Raw genomic sequence first — 16,143 nt, forward strand, 5'->3', positions numbered from 1 at the left:
AGATGCTCCAGCCTCTTTTTGACTCCTCAGCCTCTCCTATGTTCTGGATTCTTCAGTGTGTGGGTGGGGGCACTAATCAGAAAGGTTGCCTGAACAGTGTGTTGGTAAGTTCAGTGTTGAGAGCTTACCAAGGAAGATGCTGTTTAGAGTTTTAGCTTGAGTTAGAGACTCTTATGATTCCAGTATCCCTGCATTGAGAGGAATGTATACTCTGAACAGTTTGGAGGCCTGGAGGGACCCTGGCCTTGTGTACCAAGGTATGAGGGAGCTAGGTATAAGCAGGGGAACCTGGACAGTGCATCTGTTGTGCCTTCTCGTTTACTCTGCTCTCTGATACCTATCTTCAGAGTTAACAAATCTAGGGTAGACTAGATGATATTGATAACCAAATGTCCCTTGGTATCCAGATGGGCCCCTGCTCAATGCATGTGAATCAGTGAACGGGTTTCCAAAAGACGTGGTCCCAAAAGGGCATTGTGGTCTCTGCTTTAAAGACTGAAGCTGAGCCGGGCGGTGGTGGCGGCGCACGCCTTTAATCCCAGCACTCGGGAGGCAGAGGCAGGCGGATCTCTGTGAGTTCGAGGCCAGCCTGGTCTACAGAGTGAGTTCCAGGAAAGGCACAAAACTACACAGAGAAACCCTGTCTCGAAAAACTAAAAAAAAAAAAAAAAAAAAAAAGACTGAAGCTGATTGGGTGGGAGTGCTAAAAACCTCTAATGTAGCTGTGTGTTTTAGTGACCACAAGGGGGCAGTAATCAGAGACTCTTGGCATCCCATGGACCTTGGCTGAGGACCAGAGCAGCTGGCTGGGAGCTCCTTTCAGGACTCCCCAGCTGTGATACTCTTCCTGAATCTGGGCGCCTGTGGTGAGTGGAACAGGGGTCCCAGGGCCTGAGTGTCCAAGACTGAGGCTTGGTGAAGGGTAGCCTGCCCTCTCTGAACCAGTTCTGGCCAAGTCTGACCCTGCAGCACCCTGCTGGCACTTTTGGCTGTCCATAGCCGCTCCTGGTATTTCCTTTCAGCCCTGCCCAAGAGCTGCCCTGTGGCTTACCCCACACTTCTCTAGAGGAGAAATGAGGTTTTGACTCTGCTGTCTGGAGTTAGGCTTCCAGATCTTAGCAGAGAGGCCTTGTAGGGCAGGAGACCCAAGTGGTTCAGCTACCACACTCAGGTGTCAGCTAGAAAAGAAGAGGCCCTGAGCTACTTCACCTTGTTGTTCCTACAGAGTAACACCTTTTCCGTTTGTTTTTTTATTTTATTTTATTTTGTGTGTGTGTGTGTGTGTGTGTGTGTGTGTGTGTGTTTTGAGACAGGATCTCTGTACTCAAGGCTGTCTTAGGACTTGCTGTGTAGACCAGGCTGGCCTTTTAAATTCAGAGATCCACCTAACTCTGCCTATTGAGTGCTGGGATTAAAGCCATGCACCACCATGCTTGGTCCAAGGGTAGTGGTTTTTAACATTGCCTAAATTGTATCTGGAGACGTTTTGGTTGCTAGAATGGGGATTAGAGATGGCAGATATTGCTGGGCTCCTAAAAGGCAGGAACATGCTACCACACAATCCCACACATAGCATCAGTGCTGAGGATGAGATTGTTTCCTTCGTCACATATCATGGGTCACTGTGTGAGTCATCCCTGTCCAATCTCTACCCCCATGCTTATGGCTTGGAAAATTTACCTAGCCAGGATCTCAGCAGACAATTTGAGGATTATATTTTTATCTTTACAGCTCTTTCCAGGCCACAAAGTGGCTATCCTTTCTTTCCTATAGGGCCTCCACCCGGCCTTCTACCTTGTGGGATGCATAGCCCCTTCTTGGTATCTCCCTGATCTGGGAAGGATGCTATGAAGGAAGGCCTATGATTTGGTTCTGCTCCCAACTGATCAACCTGGCTCCTCCTAGCATAGTCATGGTTTAGATTTTGGCCAGGCCATGGTTGCTAAGAGTAGTCTTCATCCCATGATGGGTACCCCATCTTTTTGTACCAAGACTAAAAGCTGATAGCTACCTCAGTATGGCCTTTTGTGAGCTTATGTCCACCACATGCCTGCACAGCCAGCATCACATTTGAGTACCTAGTGTGTTTCCTAACCAGTAAATGTGCAGGGTCTCCACATATACAAATTCCTGTCTCTGCTGAGGAACTTTGGTCAGAGCACTGCCAACTCAGAAGCCCCTGTGTGGGATACAGTACAGCTGTTTGATGCAAGCCTGACTGACCTTCCAATGAGTTTTATTTCCCACTGTCAGGGAAGTATGTGGCTGGCAAGGACAATATGTTCTAGGTAGAGCAGAGCCTAAAAGGAGGATGGTCCCATTGAGTTAGTCCATGGCTTGCACTATCCTGGCAAGGACATGGCTTAGGGTTGGAAGGTGAGAAAACATCCCTGTGTCTAGGGCTCATGTTGATGCCTTAGCAGGCTTTCTTGGACCACCAGCTCCCAAATCATGACATATAGAGAATTCTAATGCACGGCCTTATCTTATGCTTGTCCCTCTAGCTCTTTTTTCTTTTTAAAGATTTATTTATTTTATCCATAGGAGTGCTCTATCTGTATGTACAACTTTATGCCAGAAGAGGGCATCAGATCCCAGTATAGATGGTTGTGAGCCACCATGTGGTTGCTGGGAATTGAACTCAGGACCTCTGGAAGAGTAGCCAGTGCTCTCAACCACGGAGCCATCTCTCCAGCTCTTAATTTAACCTGTTTTTCTTCATCTATGTTTTGCCTTGAGGATTTTTACCTCTCTTTCCTTCTGTATGTCCTATTTCCCTGCTTCCTCCATGTTTGACTGGCTGGCCCTAGCTTCTCCCCCACCTCCCCCAAGACTCCTCTTCCTTATTCTTTCTGCCTAGCAGCCCACCTATCCTTCTACTGCCTAGTTATTGGCTATTAAGCCTTGTTGTTGTTTTGAGACAGGGTTTCTCTGTGTAGCTTTGGAGCCTTTCCTGGGACTCACTCTGTATCCCAAGCTGGCCTCGAACCCACAGAGATCCTCCTGCCTCTGCCTCCCGAGTGCTGGGATTAAAGGTGTGTGTCACTACCACCCAGCTAGAAAAGCTTTTTTAACATGATGAGCAGGAACCAATGAATGAAGGGCCTGGAGCCATTTATGCTTTTCAAAGACACGTATTTATTTTGTCTTTTTTTTTTTTTTTTTTCTGGAGCTGAGGACCAATCCCAGGACCTTGCACTTACTAGGCAAGCACTCTACCACTGAGCTAAATCCCCAACCCGACATGTACGTAGTACCTTCCTAACCTTCCTAAACACATGATTTTTGTGGCAGAACAGTTTATTTTGTCCTCTGGTGTCCACGTGTGCACCATGATACCTTGCATGCACATTAATAAACCTAGAACCAAAGAGGAGAACTCTAAAGTCTGACTTTATATACTCACTCAAACCATGAAATCCCAAGTAAAGTAATTCTGGGCATTAAGTCTCTAGGGAGCTTCCTATTGGTAAAGTGCTGGAGACACTTACCTTTTCTCCACCAGGATTAAGGATCTTTGCCCTGTGTTGTGCTTTCCCATTATTCAGCTCTATCCTTTGACTAAAACTAGTCAAAGAAAAAAAGGGGTGTGTGGCAATTTCTATAGGCAGGTAGGAGAGAATCTGCCCTGAGTTACTGCATGATAGAAGACCGCAAGATAAAAGGTAGCCGGAGGTGTTATGCAGGCAAAGGGTGACCATATGGACAGATTGTATGGGTGACCATGTAGACAAGGGGACTGTGTAGACCAATAGTGCTGCATAGATGGGTAGAGGCACTATGGCTGGAAGAAGCATCAAGATCCTCCAGCCTTGGTTATGCTGTCTAGTTAACACAATATTTAGCATATACAAGCCATTTCTGCCAAGTCTTGCCAGAATTCCTTATTGGCAGATCACAAACAGTAAAATGTAGACAGTAGGAAACCTGGAGAGATGGTCAGCAATTAAGAGCACTGTTCTTGCAGATAGCCTGAATTCAGTTAGAAGACATTGCCTTGTTGGGTTACTTTTGTTTTGTTCATTTCTACAAAGCAATGAGAATATTTTCCAGCAACTTCAGCGTGGATCCAATAATACTTTGGGTTATAACCCAATAGTACTTTTTGTGCCCATGTTTTTCACTGGCCACAGTTGTGGCCACTTTTTTTCTTTTTTTTCAGACAGGGTTTCTCTGTAGCCTTGGCTGTTCTGGAACTCACTCTGTAGACCAGGCTGGCCTCGAACTCACAGAGATCCACCTCCCTCTGCCTTCGAGTGCTGGGATTAAAGGCATGTGCCACCATTGCCTGGGGACACACTACATTTTATTGTTATCAAGAGGACTTGCTTCCTGTTTGAAGATATGAAACACTGTAGATTTATTATTTATTTTTTCCTCCTGGTCCTATAATAAGCTGCTTCTAAGGAGCTATTATTTGTTTTTCAGAGAAACCAGGGTCTGAGCACTGGGTGAGTTGCTGCTCTGGGACCGCTGCTTCTTGGTTCTGTTAGTTGACAGAGATAGAAAATACATGTTATAATGACCAACTTAAATGCACAATATGAATTCCACACATCTACGTAATTGATAATTGAGCTAACAAGGTCTTATCAAGGTGTCTATAGCTAGAGTTGAACTGCATATAAGTTGTTCAGGCCCCTCCCGTTCATCTGTAACTTCTCATTCCAACTAGTAAGGGTCTGGGTTCCCCATCTACTACCCCTTGACTTTTCAGGTTCCATGTGCATGCGTGCCCAACAATATCAGAATGGCTGTCAATTGAGGTGCAGTCCTTGAGTGCAGTTCTCTGCCTTCAGCAGCCTGACAGACATGTTCCTCAGATATCATGTCAGCACTCCCTTTCTCCCTTCAGTGCTGTTACACCATTTGTAATACATTAAGATACTTTTGTGTAGCTAGACGGTGGTGGCCCACGCCTTTAATCCCAGCACTTGGGAGGCAGAGGCAGGCAGATCTCTGTGAGTTTGAGGCCAGCCTAGTCTACAGAATGAGTTCCAGGGTAACCAGGACTGTTTCACAGAGTAGTTCTGTCTTGAGAAAAAAAAAAAGGTACTTTTGTGGGGCTGGGTGGTGGTGGTGTACACTTTTAGTCCCAGTACTTGGGAGGAATAGGCAGGCAAATCTCTGAATTCAAAACCAGCCTGGACTACATAGTGAGGGCCTGGACTACCTAGTGAGTTCCAGGACAGCCAGAGCTTCACAGGTAAACCCTGTCTCAAAAAACCAAAACAAACAACAAAAAGATACTTTTGTCTCATTTGGCCTTATGTCTTAGGAATTCTCCAACCTCCCTAAACAAGTTTCATTTTTAATTTACATATTTAAGATTCATAGCTGGCAACCACACTGGGGAGGCAGAGGCAGGCAAATGTCTGAATTTGAGGCCAGCTTGGTCTACATCAGTGGTTCTTAAACTTCCTCAACCGTTGCTACTTCATAACTGTAATTTTGCTACTGTTATGAATTATAATGTAAATATTTTTGGAGACAGAGGTTTGCCGAAGGGGTTGCAACTCATAGGTTGATAACCTCTGGTCTATATAATGAGATTACATAGAGAGGCTGTCTCAACAACAACAAGGATTTGGGCCTGGGCATTGTGGCACATGTAATTCTAGCACTTGGTAGGTAGGGGCAGGAGAATCACCTGAAATTCCAGGCTATCCTGGTTTACACGGTAAAGTCCAGGCCAGCCAGTGTTACATAACATAGCAAGACACTAAGAAGGTGGGTGGCAGTGAGATGTTTAGTGGGTAAAAATGCTTGCCCTACAAGCCCGATAACTTGAGTTTGATCCCTGGAACATGGTAGGAAAGGAATCAGTTCCCAGAAGTTGTCCTCTATTTTAAAATTGATGGATTGTGGCCAACAAGACAGTTCACCAGGTAAAGGTGCTTGCCACCAAATCTGAAAACCTGAATTCCATTCCCAGATGCCGCAGTGCTTTGTACATTGTGACATGTATACTGTGACATAGATGCCATAGCATACACATAAATTGATGGATTGGTGGGGGGTCAGTGGTCAAGTGCTTTCAGAACATGTGTAAAGCCTGGGGTTCAACCTATAATGCAAAGAAAATAGCTTGCTGTGTAAACCAGGCTGCCCTCCAGATCACAGAGATCTCTTTGCCTCAGGCTCCCAAACGCTGGGATAATAGGCTTGTGCCATCATGCCTCCATTTTTGTTTCTTGTTTTGGATGATGTCACTATGCAACTTTGGCTGATTTGCACCCACTATGCATCCCAAGCTGGCTTTGCCTACTGAGTGCTGGGATTAAAGGTGTGTGCTACCATACCTGACACAGCAACAATATAAAACCGGACGAGGGCTGGGTGGTGGTGGCGCACTCCTTTAATCCCAGCACTCTGGACCCTAGAAGAACCAACAGACATTCAAGTGACTGTTTCTAGGAAATGGATCAGAACTCATAGAAAACATTCTGGGGGTGCAGTTTAGTGGTGGAGTGCCTGCTATGATGTACAAGGGCTTGGTTTCAACTCCTTCACGAAAATCACCCTAACCAGATTGAGGGTAGAATGGTGAATGTTATGGTCTAGAGTGTATGTGAACCATCTGTCCTCTACCTCTTGGACATGAGGGGTCCAAACAGATCCTAGCACAATCCAGATGGACTTTTTTTTTTAAAGATTTATTTATTTATTATGTATACAGAAGAGGTTGCCAGATCTCATTACAGATGGTTGTGAGCCACCATGTGGGTGCTGGGAATTGAACTCAGGACCTCTGGAAGAGCAGCTGGTGCTCTTAACCTCTGAGCCATCTCTCCAGCCCCAGATGGACTTTTGACCCAGCAGTTTGTCTGTATTGGCCCCTATCATACCCAATCCTTACTAAGAAACCAGGGACTATGGAATACTTGTTTCTGCTACCATGGAACTGTATTGGTCCCCCAGTGCTGTACAAGAAGTCACATTTGTTACCTCACTCTTCCATGGTCTACCCCTGCTAAAAGTCTCAAAAGTCTGATGTCAGAGTATCTCCAAAGACTTGTGGTCCACTTCTAGACCACCTGCAGAATCTGATTCCTCCAAGTTGTAGGGTCTAGGACTATCTCAGCTCCCAAAGGTCACCCTCAGACCTTGTTCTGTTGCCCACCCAGTGGGATTCTTAACTCCAGGGAACTGCTCCCCCTGGAGGGAATAGCTCTTTGCATCTGCTCTGGTAGAAGCTTTGCCACCAAAGCAGGGACATTTTCTCACTTTTTAATGTTATGTAGCCTGATCAAGTGTGTATATGACTACGATGCGTGCTCACACTCACACCAATGGCTGTAGTCTTGTGGATTCTTTGAAATCTTCTCACCATGAGGACTTGATAGGGAACATTTTCTTGTCTGTCCATGGTAGCTCTAAACCACTTCAGTATTTCTGTGTGCCATCAGGCCAACCTCTAGCCAGATGGCTATTATTGTTTAATTTATTTTAAAACAGGTTCTTACTTATGGTGATCCTCCTGATTCAGCCTCTTGGATGCTGTGGTAACAGGCATGTGCCACTATGCCCATCCACTTCTGTCATTTAGAAATGATCATAAGGGGCTGGAGAGATGGCCTAGTGTTTTAGAGCACTTGTTGCTCTTACAGAGGACCCAGGTTTGATTCCGAGTGACTAAAGGAGGCTAACAACTACCCGTAGCTACAGTTCCAGAGGACCTGATGCCCTCTTCTGGCCTCTGAGTGCACTGCAGGTAGTACACAGCCATATGCAGGTGAGACACCCATACACAAAAAAATACATTAATATTTTTTAAATGATCATAAGCCAGGTATAGTGGTGCATTCTTTTAATCCTAGCACTTGGTATGCAGAGGCAGGTGGATCTCTGTAAACTGGAGTCCAGTCTGGTTTATATAGTGAATTCCATGACAGCCAGAGCTATGTAGAGAGACCTTGTCTGGAAAAAAACAAACAAAAAACAAACAAACAACAACAACAACAAAAAAACCAAAACAAAACAAAATAAGGGGGCTGGAGAGATGGCTCGGTGGTTAAGAACCCTGGCTGCTCTTCCAGAGGACCCGGGTTCAATTCTCAACACCCAGTTCTGGGTAATTCCAACATCCTCACACACAGACATACATGTAAGCAAAAAAACCAATGCACATCAAAAAAAAAAAAGTTGATTAAAAGATAAGTATGCTGGTCTATCAACAGGGCAAGGGCTGGTGCATCCATCTAATTTAGCACTGAATCTTGAGTGCTTGGTGGGTGTTCAGTAAGTTCAGATGAATGAAGATCAATGTGGGTCTTTATGGATGAGTAACAGTAGATGCATAAGCAGCTCTCAGTTTGTGCCTGTGTCTGACTGGAATATATTCCTTGGAACCATAAGAAGCCTGTGGTGGTGCAGCTGGGCCTGACTGAATTGCTGGTCCTGTGGTTTTTCTTCCCAATGAACCGGGCTGCCTGGAATGTCCAAGTCACCAGGAATAGGAGCCAACATCAGATTCTTAGTCTTTGTGCCTAGTGGGCTGGCTGATACCGCTTGTCTGGCCACACCCCTAAAAGAAGAAGATAGGTCTAGGGCTCTGGGTTGGCTGAGGCTTTGCCAAAGTACCATGAGGTCAGTACCATGGTCTGTTCTTTTCCTAGAGGGACAAAGATTCTAGATGGGGCTGGGAAGCAAGGGACAAGGAGCTGGGGGCTCCACAGTACAGACTGAGAAGGAGCTGGAGCGGCCCAGGCCCCCCTTGACTGTGGGAGGGGCAGGTGGCTTGGTTAGCAGCCCAGGCTGCCTGCTTGGCTCCAGTTCTTGTCTGTGGCTATTTCCTGCTTAAGGATGTGGTGGTGGGGGCTGGGAGGAGGGCAAACAGACCTCTGCTGTCCATCTTGACTCCTCTGGCCTAAAGTAGAGGATAGTATGGGGGGGAAGAAGGTGTTGGCTAAGGGTCATTTGTTCCCATGTGTGTCTCTAGGGAGTCAAGGCTCCCATAGATTTCAGCATCTGGCCTGTGATCTGGAAGTAAGTTATTGGGATTTGCAGTTTGAGAGTTCCCCAAGTCTGCAAGCCCTGAGTCTGCAAAGGGAAGACCTGGGCAGAGGTATGGAACAGGTGTCCCAGACTTCTTTTCTTCTTCTTCTTCTTCTCTTCTTCTTCTCTTCTCCTTCTCTTCTCTTCTTCTTCTTCTTCTTCTTCTTCTTCTTCTTCTTCTTCTTCTTCTTCTTTTCTAAGATTTATTTATTTATTATGTATACAGAAGAGGGTGCAGATCTCATTGCAGATGGTTGTGAGCCACCATGTGGGTGCTGGGAATTGAACTCAGGACCTCTGGAAGAGCATTCAGTGCTCTTAACCTCTGAGCCATCTCCCCAGACTTCTAATACACTCTTCCTCTGTCCTCTACCTTGAACCTCGTCACCACTCATATTTAGGATCAGGCTTGGGCCACCTCTGTGTCCTTCTATCACTTCCTGAACACTCTCCTTCCATGGAAAGAAACAGGATAAGGGATAGCCTAGAACAACCATGGGAGAGTGGAGAGGGGAGACAGATATAGCAGAAGTCAACCTTCTGAGTATGGGGTAGAGACACACACTGTGGCAAGTGAGGCATCCACACCACTTAGAAAAGCAGAAGGGGAACTGGGGGATGGCCTGCTGGGTGGGACTTGTTTTTCCAGAATAAAAGGCCCAGGGAAGAGCTGGGGGCCAAGTTCATGCTCTGCCTGGCCCAGATCCTGGATGGCTGGCTCCCTTAGGTCCTGAGGGACTTCCTTTCCTATAGCCTCACAGCTGGTCCTCTGTGTTTCCCCCTCCCCTCCAATAGCCAGCTAGGCTGAGGTTCTGGCTTGTTTGAGGACTTGGGGACCCCACCCCAGCCTCCAGGGATAGGGCCTGTACCTATTACTATCCAAAGAAGTGGCCTAGACTGCTTAGGGCTTCTGAGGTTTTTTGGATTCTTTTCCTTTCTTGTTCTGAGGTTTGCTTAACTAGCAGGAGTGGGCTGGTACACAGTGCTGCTCTGTTATTTCCCATTTGTTTATATGACTTTGTTTTCCCAGAGCTTCAAATTTGTGCTTTCTGTTGGGAGAGTTCACTCCCCTTTCCTCCAAGTGGAGGTTTCCCAGATCATAGTTATTCAGTCCTGGTTTCAGGACTCTGGGTTTGCCCTATGGATGTGGACAGCTCTAGTCATCAGGCCATGAAGAAAGTGACCACACGCACACTCTGTCCTCAGTACCCAGAGGTCCTACCACTCACCTCCCTGGTTGGCTGTTCTTTGTTTTGTTTGAGACAGGGTCTCGATATGTGTAGCCGTGGCTCCTCTGGCATTCACTATGAGGATCATGTTGGCCTCAAACTCATAGAGCTCTGCCTCTGCCTCTCAAGTGCTAGAATTAAAGGTGTGGGCCACTGTGCCTGCCTTTCTTGATCCTAGAGATAAGTGGATCATAGTGCCATCATGTGGTCCGCAGGTAGCCCACCATGGTTCCAGAGAAGGGCAGAGTAAAGTCACCCTCATCTAAATTGGAACTGGAAGAGCCGCCTGATCTGGCAAGGAGAATACAAGAATGGAGAAAGCAGCCCAGGTTTTTTGGCCTGGCTGACCACATGGGAGAATGTCAAAGCCGGGGATGCAGATCATTCACCTTCAAACACCAGTTCTGCTGCTGCTCAGAAAGTTTACCAGATGTTTGGCACCCACATGGCCTCAGGAATCCTCACATTCCGGCCTCTTCATCTGTCCCAGGACTGAGCTACTGCCCCACCCCAGGGCTGACCAGTGACTGGCTGAGCATTTACTCAGACCCTCCCACCTCCTAGGCCTGGACCGGGTGGCTGCAACACAGCAGGCCAGCCAAGGATGGGGGAGGCCAACAGTAGGGCAGCACAGTGGGCGGGGCACAGACCCGGCCCACAGCTCCGTGATGTCAGCGGGTGCTGGCAGGGAGAGGGGGTCGGCTGTTTTTCTGGAGAGTTAGAGCTGAGTAAGACAAAGCACAGTGCGGTCCCTGCTGGCGCCATGGAACTGCTGTCCTGTGTCTTGCTGTGGAAACTGGTGCTTCTTCAGAGTGAGTGTGAGAGATGGGACTGGGTGTGGGACAGTGAGCTGATGAATTCTGTGTTTAGGCTGGGAGGGGTAGGGAGCACTCATCAAAGAAAAGAACCAGGCTGGTGCCTCAAAACAGCAATTCACTTTCAATCATGAAGCCTTCAGGTACTCTAACAAAAATCCCAGAGGCCCTAACTAGGGAGGATGTAGCCAAGGGTGCCTCCTGTACCCATTCTTTGTGTGACTACAGTGTCAGCTGCTCAGGGTGCAGGCCTCCCAGATGTGGGGAGGGGAGTCAGGCGGGCTGACAACTAAGGGGCTAATAGAGTCTGTTCCAACGCCTTCTTCAGGGCCCCCAGGCCTGCCTACTCTGGCCTGCTGACCAGGCACATTTTCCCTAGGAGCCTGGGCCCTAAGCCACTTCTCCACAGCTCTGTCTTGGGCCAGTGGTGGCAGATCGGGACTTACTCCCCATGTCACCTGTTGGGACTGTAGCAGGGGCCGTGCTGCACCCAGGGTGGGGTGTGTAGGACAGGGCTATGAATGCCTGAGGTCTGGAGGTGCCTCAGTGTCCTGCTGGAGCAGTTCGGAAGGACTTGTTGCTATGATGTGGCAATGGTTACTTCTAGTTCACAGTTCAGAACAAGACCGCAAAGAGTCACATCCTTCCCTACTACTCACTGCCAGATTTCTTGGTTTCCCACTTACCAGAGCTGTCTGTGTAGCCAGGAAGTCAACTAAGGGTGTTACCTGCAGCTTCCCTACCAGAACTAGTTAAGTGGGCATCATGGAAACAAACTGCCATGACTGCGGGAGGCCCCAAGTGGTCTTCCAGCTGGTGGGTCCTGGGATGCAAAGGTGAAAAATCCCTACAGCTTTATTCTTCCTCTCCTTACAGGCCTTGAAGTCCTTCTGTACTCAGGTTAGTATCCCATACCCAGCTGTGGGCCAGGCCCCTTTAGGGTCCACTTCTCTCCTAACCCATCCTGCCTCCATCTTGACTTTTGCCGCTGACTCCCTCTTCCCGACAAGGGCCCTCAGGGACCGCGACAGCCAGCAGCTCTGTGGTGTCTGAGTCCGTAGTGAGCTGGGCAGCCGGAACCCAGGCGGTGCTGCGCTGCCAGAGCCCGCGCATGGTGTGGACCCAAGACCGACTGCATGACCGCCAGCGCGTGGTCCACTGGGACCTCAGCGGAGTCGCGGGCAGCCAAGGGCGCCGACTCGTGGATATGTACTCGGCGGGTGAACAGCGCGTGTACGAGCCGCGCGACAACGGCCGCCTCCTGCTGTCGCCTTCTGCCTTCCACGACGGCAACTTCTCACTGCTCATCCGTGGTACGCTGTGGAACCGTGGTGGGGCTGAAAATTTGGCAGGAATAGAAACATTGGCAGGGGGCGGACACATACCTAGGCCTATGAAAGGGTGGAGCCTTGGAAAGGCGGGGCCGTGGAGGGGACAGAACCATTTTAGGGAGGGGCTATGGAGGAAGATGGGTCCCACACGCTGAGGTTATCTTTGCGAAGCAGCTGTGGAGGAGGGCGACGAAGGGGTGTACACCTGCAACCTGCACCACCACTACTGTCACCTCTACGAGAGTCTGGCCGTGCGCCTCGAGGTCACCGACGATCGTGAGTGTGCCCCTCACCCTCCTTTGCTACTGCCATCCCTGCCCCAGCCAGTCTTCCCCTTCCTCACCTCTGCGGGGCAGTGATCTGGCTGCCTCTCTCAATGCATCCGCAGCCCTGTTAGCTCGCGCGTACTGGGACGGCGAGAAGGAAGTGAAGGTGGTGGTCCGCGGCGCGCCGGCTCTGATGACTTGTGTGAACCGTGCGCACTTGTGGACTGACCGCCACTTAGAGGAGGCGCAGCAGGTGGTCCACTGGGACCGACAGCTACCTGGGGTGCCACACGACCGCGCTGACCGCCTGCTTGACCTGTACGCATCTGGCGAGCGCCGCGCCTACGGGCCATCCTTCCTGCGTGATCGTGTGGCAGTGAATGCCGACGCTTTTGCACGCGGAGACTTCTCCCTACGCATAGATTCTCTGGAGCCGGCTGATGAGGGAATCTATTCCTGCCACCTGCATCACCACTACTGCGGCCTGCACGAGCGCCGGGTCTTCCACCTACAGGTCACCGAACCCGTCTTGGAGGCACCTGCTCCTGCCTCTCCCGGTAATGGGTCTGGCCACAACAGCGCTCCTGGCCCAGGTGTGTGTAAGTGTGCAGCCTGCGGGCACCAAGAAGGGGTATTGCTGAGAGTTTCTTCCTTCCTTTCCTTCTTTCTCCTCCTCCTCCTCCTCCTCCTCCTCCTCCTCCTCCTCCTCCTTCTCCTCCTTCTTTTTGGTATTAGTTTTTGTTTTTTGAGACAAGGTTTCCTTGTGTAGCCTCAGCTGTCCTGGAACTAGCTTTGTAGACCAGGCTGGACTTAAACTCAGAGATCCGCCTGTCTCTGTTTTCTGAGTGCTGGGATTAAAGGCATGCTCTACCACACCTGGCTCATGGAGGGTTTCTGATGCTTGCTACTTCCTTGTAGATCCCACGCTGGTAAGTAGATCCCGAGGCCACAGTGTCATCAATGTCATTGTCCCAGAGAACCACGCGCATTTCTTCCAGCAACTGGGCTATGTGTTGGCCACGCTACTGCTATTCATTTTGCTGCTCATCACCGTAGTCTTGGCTACACGCCATCATCACCGTGGAGGTAAGGCAGGGCCCTTAGAACAGAGGGGCCCAGACTGACTGAGGACAGTGAGGCTGACTTGATATTCCTCTCTTCATAGGATGCAGGACCTCAGACAAAAAAGCTGGGAAACTGAAGGGGTGAGTTTGCCTGCCCAACCCTCCTCCCAGACCTGCCCTGCCCTGCCCTCCTACACTGCCATCTCCCTTTAGGAAGGATGTGAACATGATGGAGTTTGCTGTGGCCACAGGGGACCAGGCTCCTTATAGGACTGAGGACATCAAGCTAGGTAGGAGTGAGGGCCACAAGGGTCCAGGGGAAGTGCATTTTTGGGTGGGACTTATTCTTTTCTTTTAACCAGATTACAAAAACAACATCCTGAAGGAGAGGGCTGAGCTGGACCACAGTACCCTGCCTGCCAAGAATGTGGATCTGGATAAAGGTGAGCAGTGGAGGGAGACCCCAACATTCCCCCATCCCATATGTGACTCTACCCATTCCCAGGACCCTTTGGATAGGAGACTCCTGCCATCTTTTCTGAGAAGGCCTTGGGAAGTCATACCAAATGTCTTCCCTGACTTTCCCACTGGGACTAAGGGACAGAAAGTAGACACTAGCCATTTTCTTGGCTTCCAGAGTTCAGAAAGGAGTACTGCAAATAAATGGATCCTGAGCTTCTGGCTGGGTCAGTAGCTCTGTATCAAAGGATGTCTCCATGACCCTCCTGTGGCACTCCTGGCTTCTTCTCAGCGGCTGGTCCCGCTTTCCTATAAACTTGGCCTGAACTTGGCACTTTGTTCTTCCAAGAATCACCCTCATCTTGGTGAGCAACTGTGGGTTCCCTAGGGACTCTGATATAGTATATTTGCTGCCCACTGGTTGGGAGTACAGCCTGTGCCCACTGGTGGCTGTATTCCCAACTTGGACACAACAGACAAAGATCCCTTGTTAATGTCCACCATATGGACTCGCTCATGGCTTCTTCCTGCTAGGGCCAGGAAGACACTTAAAGATGGCTAAGTCACCAGTTCAACACGTTAGCCATTGTCTTGGGGAGCCCCCATGGTCTTCCTGGACTCACTATGCCTATGTATTACTCAGAGCCCTGCTGTCATATGTTCTGACTCATGGGCCCTCCTTGCTGCTTTGGGCCACTGGTAGCTGGCCCATTGCCCCTTTTCTGCTTCTGATCCTTTTCTGCTGAATACCTTCCAAGAGTTGCTGGGTACCATGTGACTCTTGGCCTTGACATTCCTCCCTTTCTGGAGTCTGGGATTGGGGCTCCATTTGTCCTCTATTTTGGCTGAAGATGGGGGAAGAGGGTTCTGAGTGGCCTGTGCTGCCACATCAAACAGTTCCTACTGGGGAAGTTTTCATGTCATAATAAAAACACATCTGATTTTTAGCCTTGGCCCTGCTGTTCCTCTTCTGTTCAGGGAGGACATAGCTCCCAGGTGCTCTCATAACCTTCTTTTGAGTTCCATTGTCCTTCCCTACCCCCGCAAGTGGAATGTCTATGTCTAGGTCCTTCTACGATCAGATGTACCATGACACAAGAGCCCGTTTCCCATGGTGAAGGACTTTCGGTCCCTTTTCCAAGTGTGTGTGTGTGTGTGTGTGGACAGGAAGGAGGGGGGTATATAATGACAGAGTGGGAGGTAGGACATAGAAGGAAATGGTGCTGACCCAGTTCTTTTTTTATTTTTATTTTTTGGTTTTTCAAGACAGGGCTTCTCTGTGTAGCTTTGGCGCCTTTCCTGGAACTCACTCTGTAGCCCAGGCTGGCCTCGAACTCACAGAGATCCACCTGGCTGTGCCTCCCGCATGCTGGGATTAAAGGTGTGTTCCACCACCGCCTGGCCACTGGCCCAGTTCTTTGAGAAGCAGATGCCAAGATGGAGTAAAAAGAAGCAAAGACAGGCAGGAAGGCTCCCCAAGGATACAAGTCTGAGGAAATTCCATCAGAAAGAGCCCCAAGAGGCAGGGCTTGGCCAACAGGATCAGGTGTTGGTTTTCAGGTTCCCCTAGGGCTAGTCATGACTGGGCACTGGCTGTGTGACCTCAGCAGACTCAGAGGTGAAAAAGCAACTAAGAAAGGGCACAGACTTCTATCCCCCACCCCCTTAGAAAGATTTATTTATTTATCATGTATACAGTGTTCTGCCTGCATGCCAGAAGAGGGCACCAGGTCTCATTAGAGAAGGTTATGAGCCACCATGTGGTTGCTAGGAACATTGGAAGAGCAGCCTGTGTTCTTAACCTCTGAGTCATCTCTCCAGCCCCCAATCCCCCGCCCCCTTTTTAAGATTTTTTTATTTATTATGTATACAGTGTTCTGCCTGCATGTTTGCCTGCTGGCCAGAAGAGGGCACCAGATCTCATTATAGATGGTTGTGAGCCACCATGTGTTTGCTGGGAATTGAATTCAGGACCTCTGGAA

General features: G+C 49.1%; 1 protein-coding gene across 2 annotated transcripts; it reads left to right on the forward strand.

Annotated features, from left to right (window-relative positions):
• The first annotated feature begins 10,804 nt into the window (after window positions 1-10,804).
• Window positions 10,805-15,114, forward strand: Mxra8 (matrix remodeling associated 8). 2 transcript variants are annotated; one of them, XM_028891436.2, is made up of 10 exons: window positions 10,805-11,044; window positions 11,918-11,941; window positions 12,052-12,354; window positions 12,547-12,648; window positions 12,761-13,231; window positions 13,557-13,724; window positions 13,804-13,843; window positions 13,916-13,992; window positions 14,065-14,145; window positions 14,340-15,114. In XM_028891436.2, the coding sequence occupies exons 1-10, from the start codon at window positions 10,831-10,833 to the stop codon at window positions 14,363-14,365; spliced, it is 1,506 nt and encodes a 501-aa protein (XP_028747269.1). In that variant the 5' UTR covers window positions 10,805-10,830; the 3' UTR covers window positions 14,366-15,114. The 2 variants fall into 2 exon arrangements, with proteins under 2 accessions (XP_028747269.1, XP_028747270.1); XM_028891437.2 differs by having other exon boundaries at window positions 10,807-11,038.
• The last annotated feature ends 1,029 nt before the right edge of the window (window positions 15,115-16,143 follow it).

Source organism: Peromyscus leucopus, chromosome 2 (genome assembly GCF_004664715.2).
Source record: "Peromyscus leucopus breed LL Stock chromosome 2, UCI_PerLeu_2.1, whole genome shotgun sequence".
NCBI lineage: Eukaryota > Metazoa > Chordata > Mammalia > Rodentia > Cricetidae > Peromyscus > Peromyscus leucopus.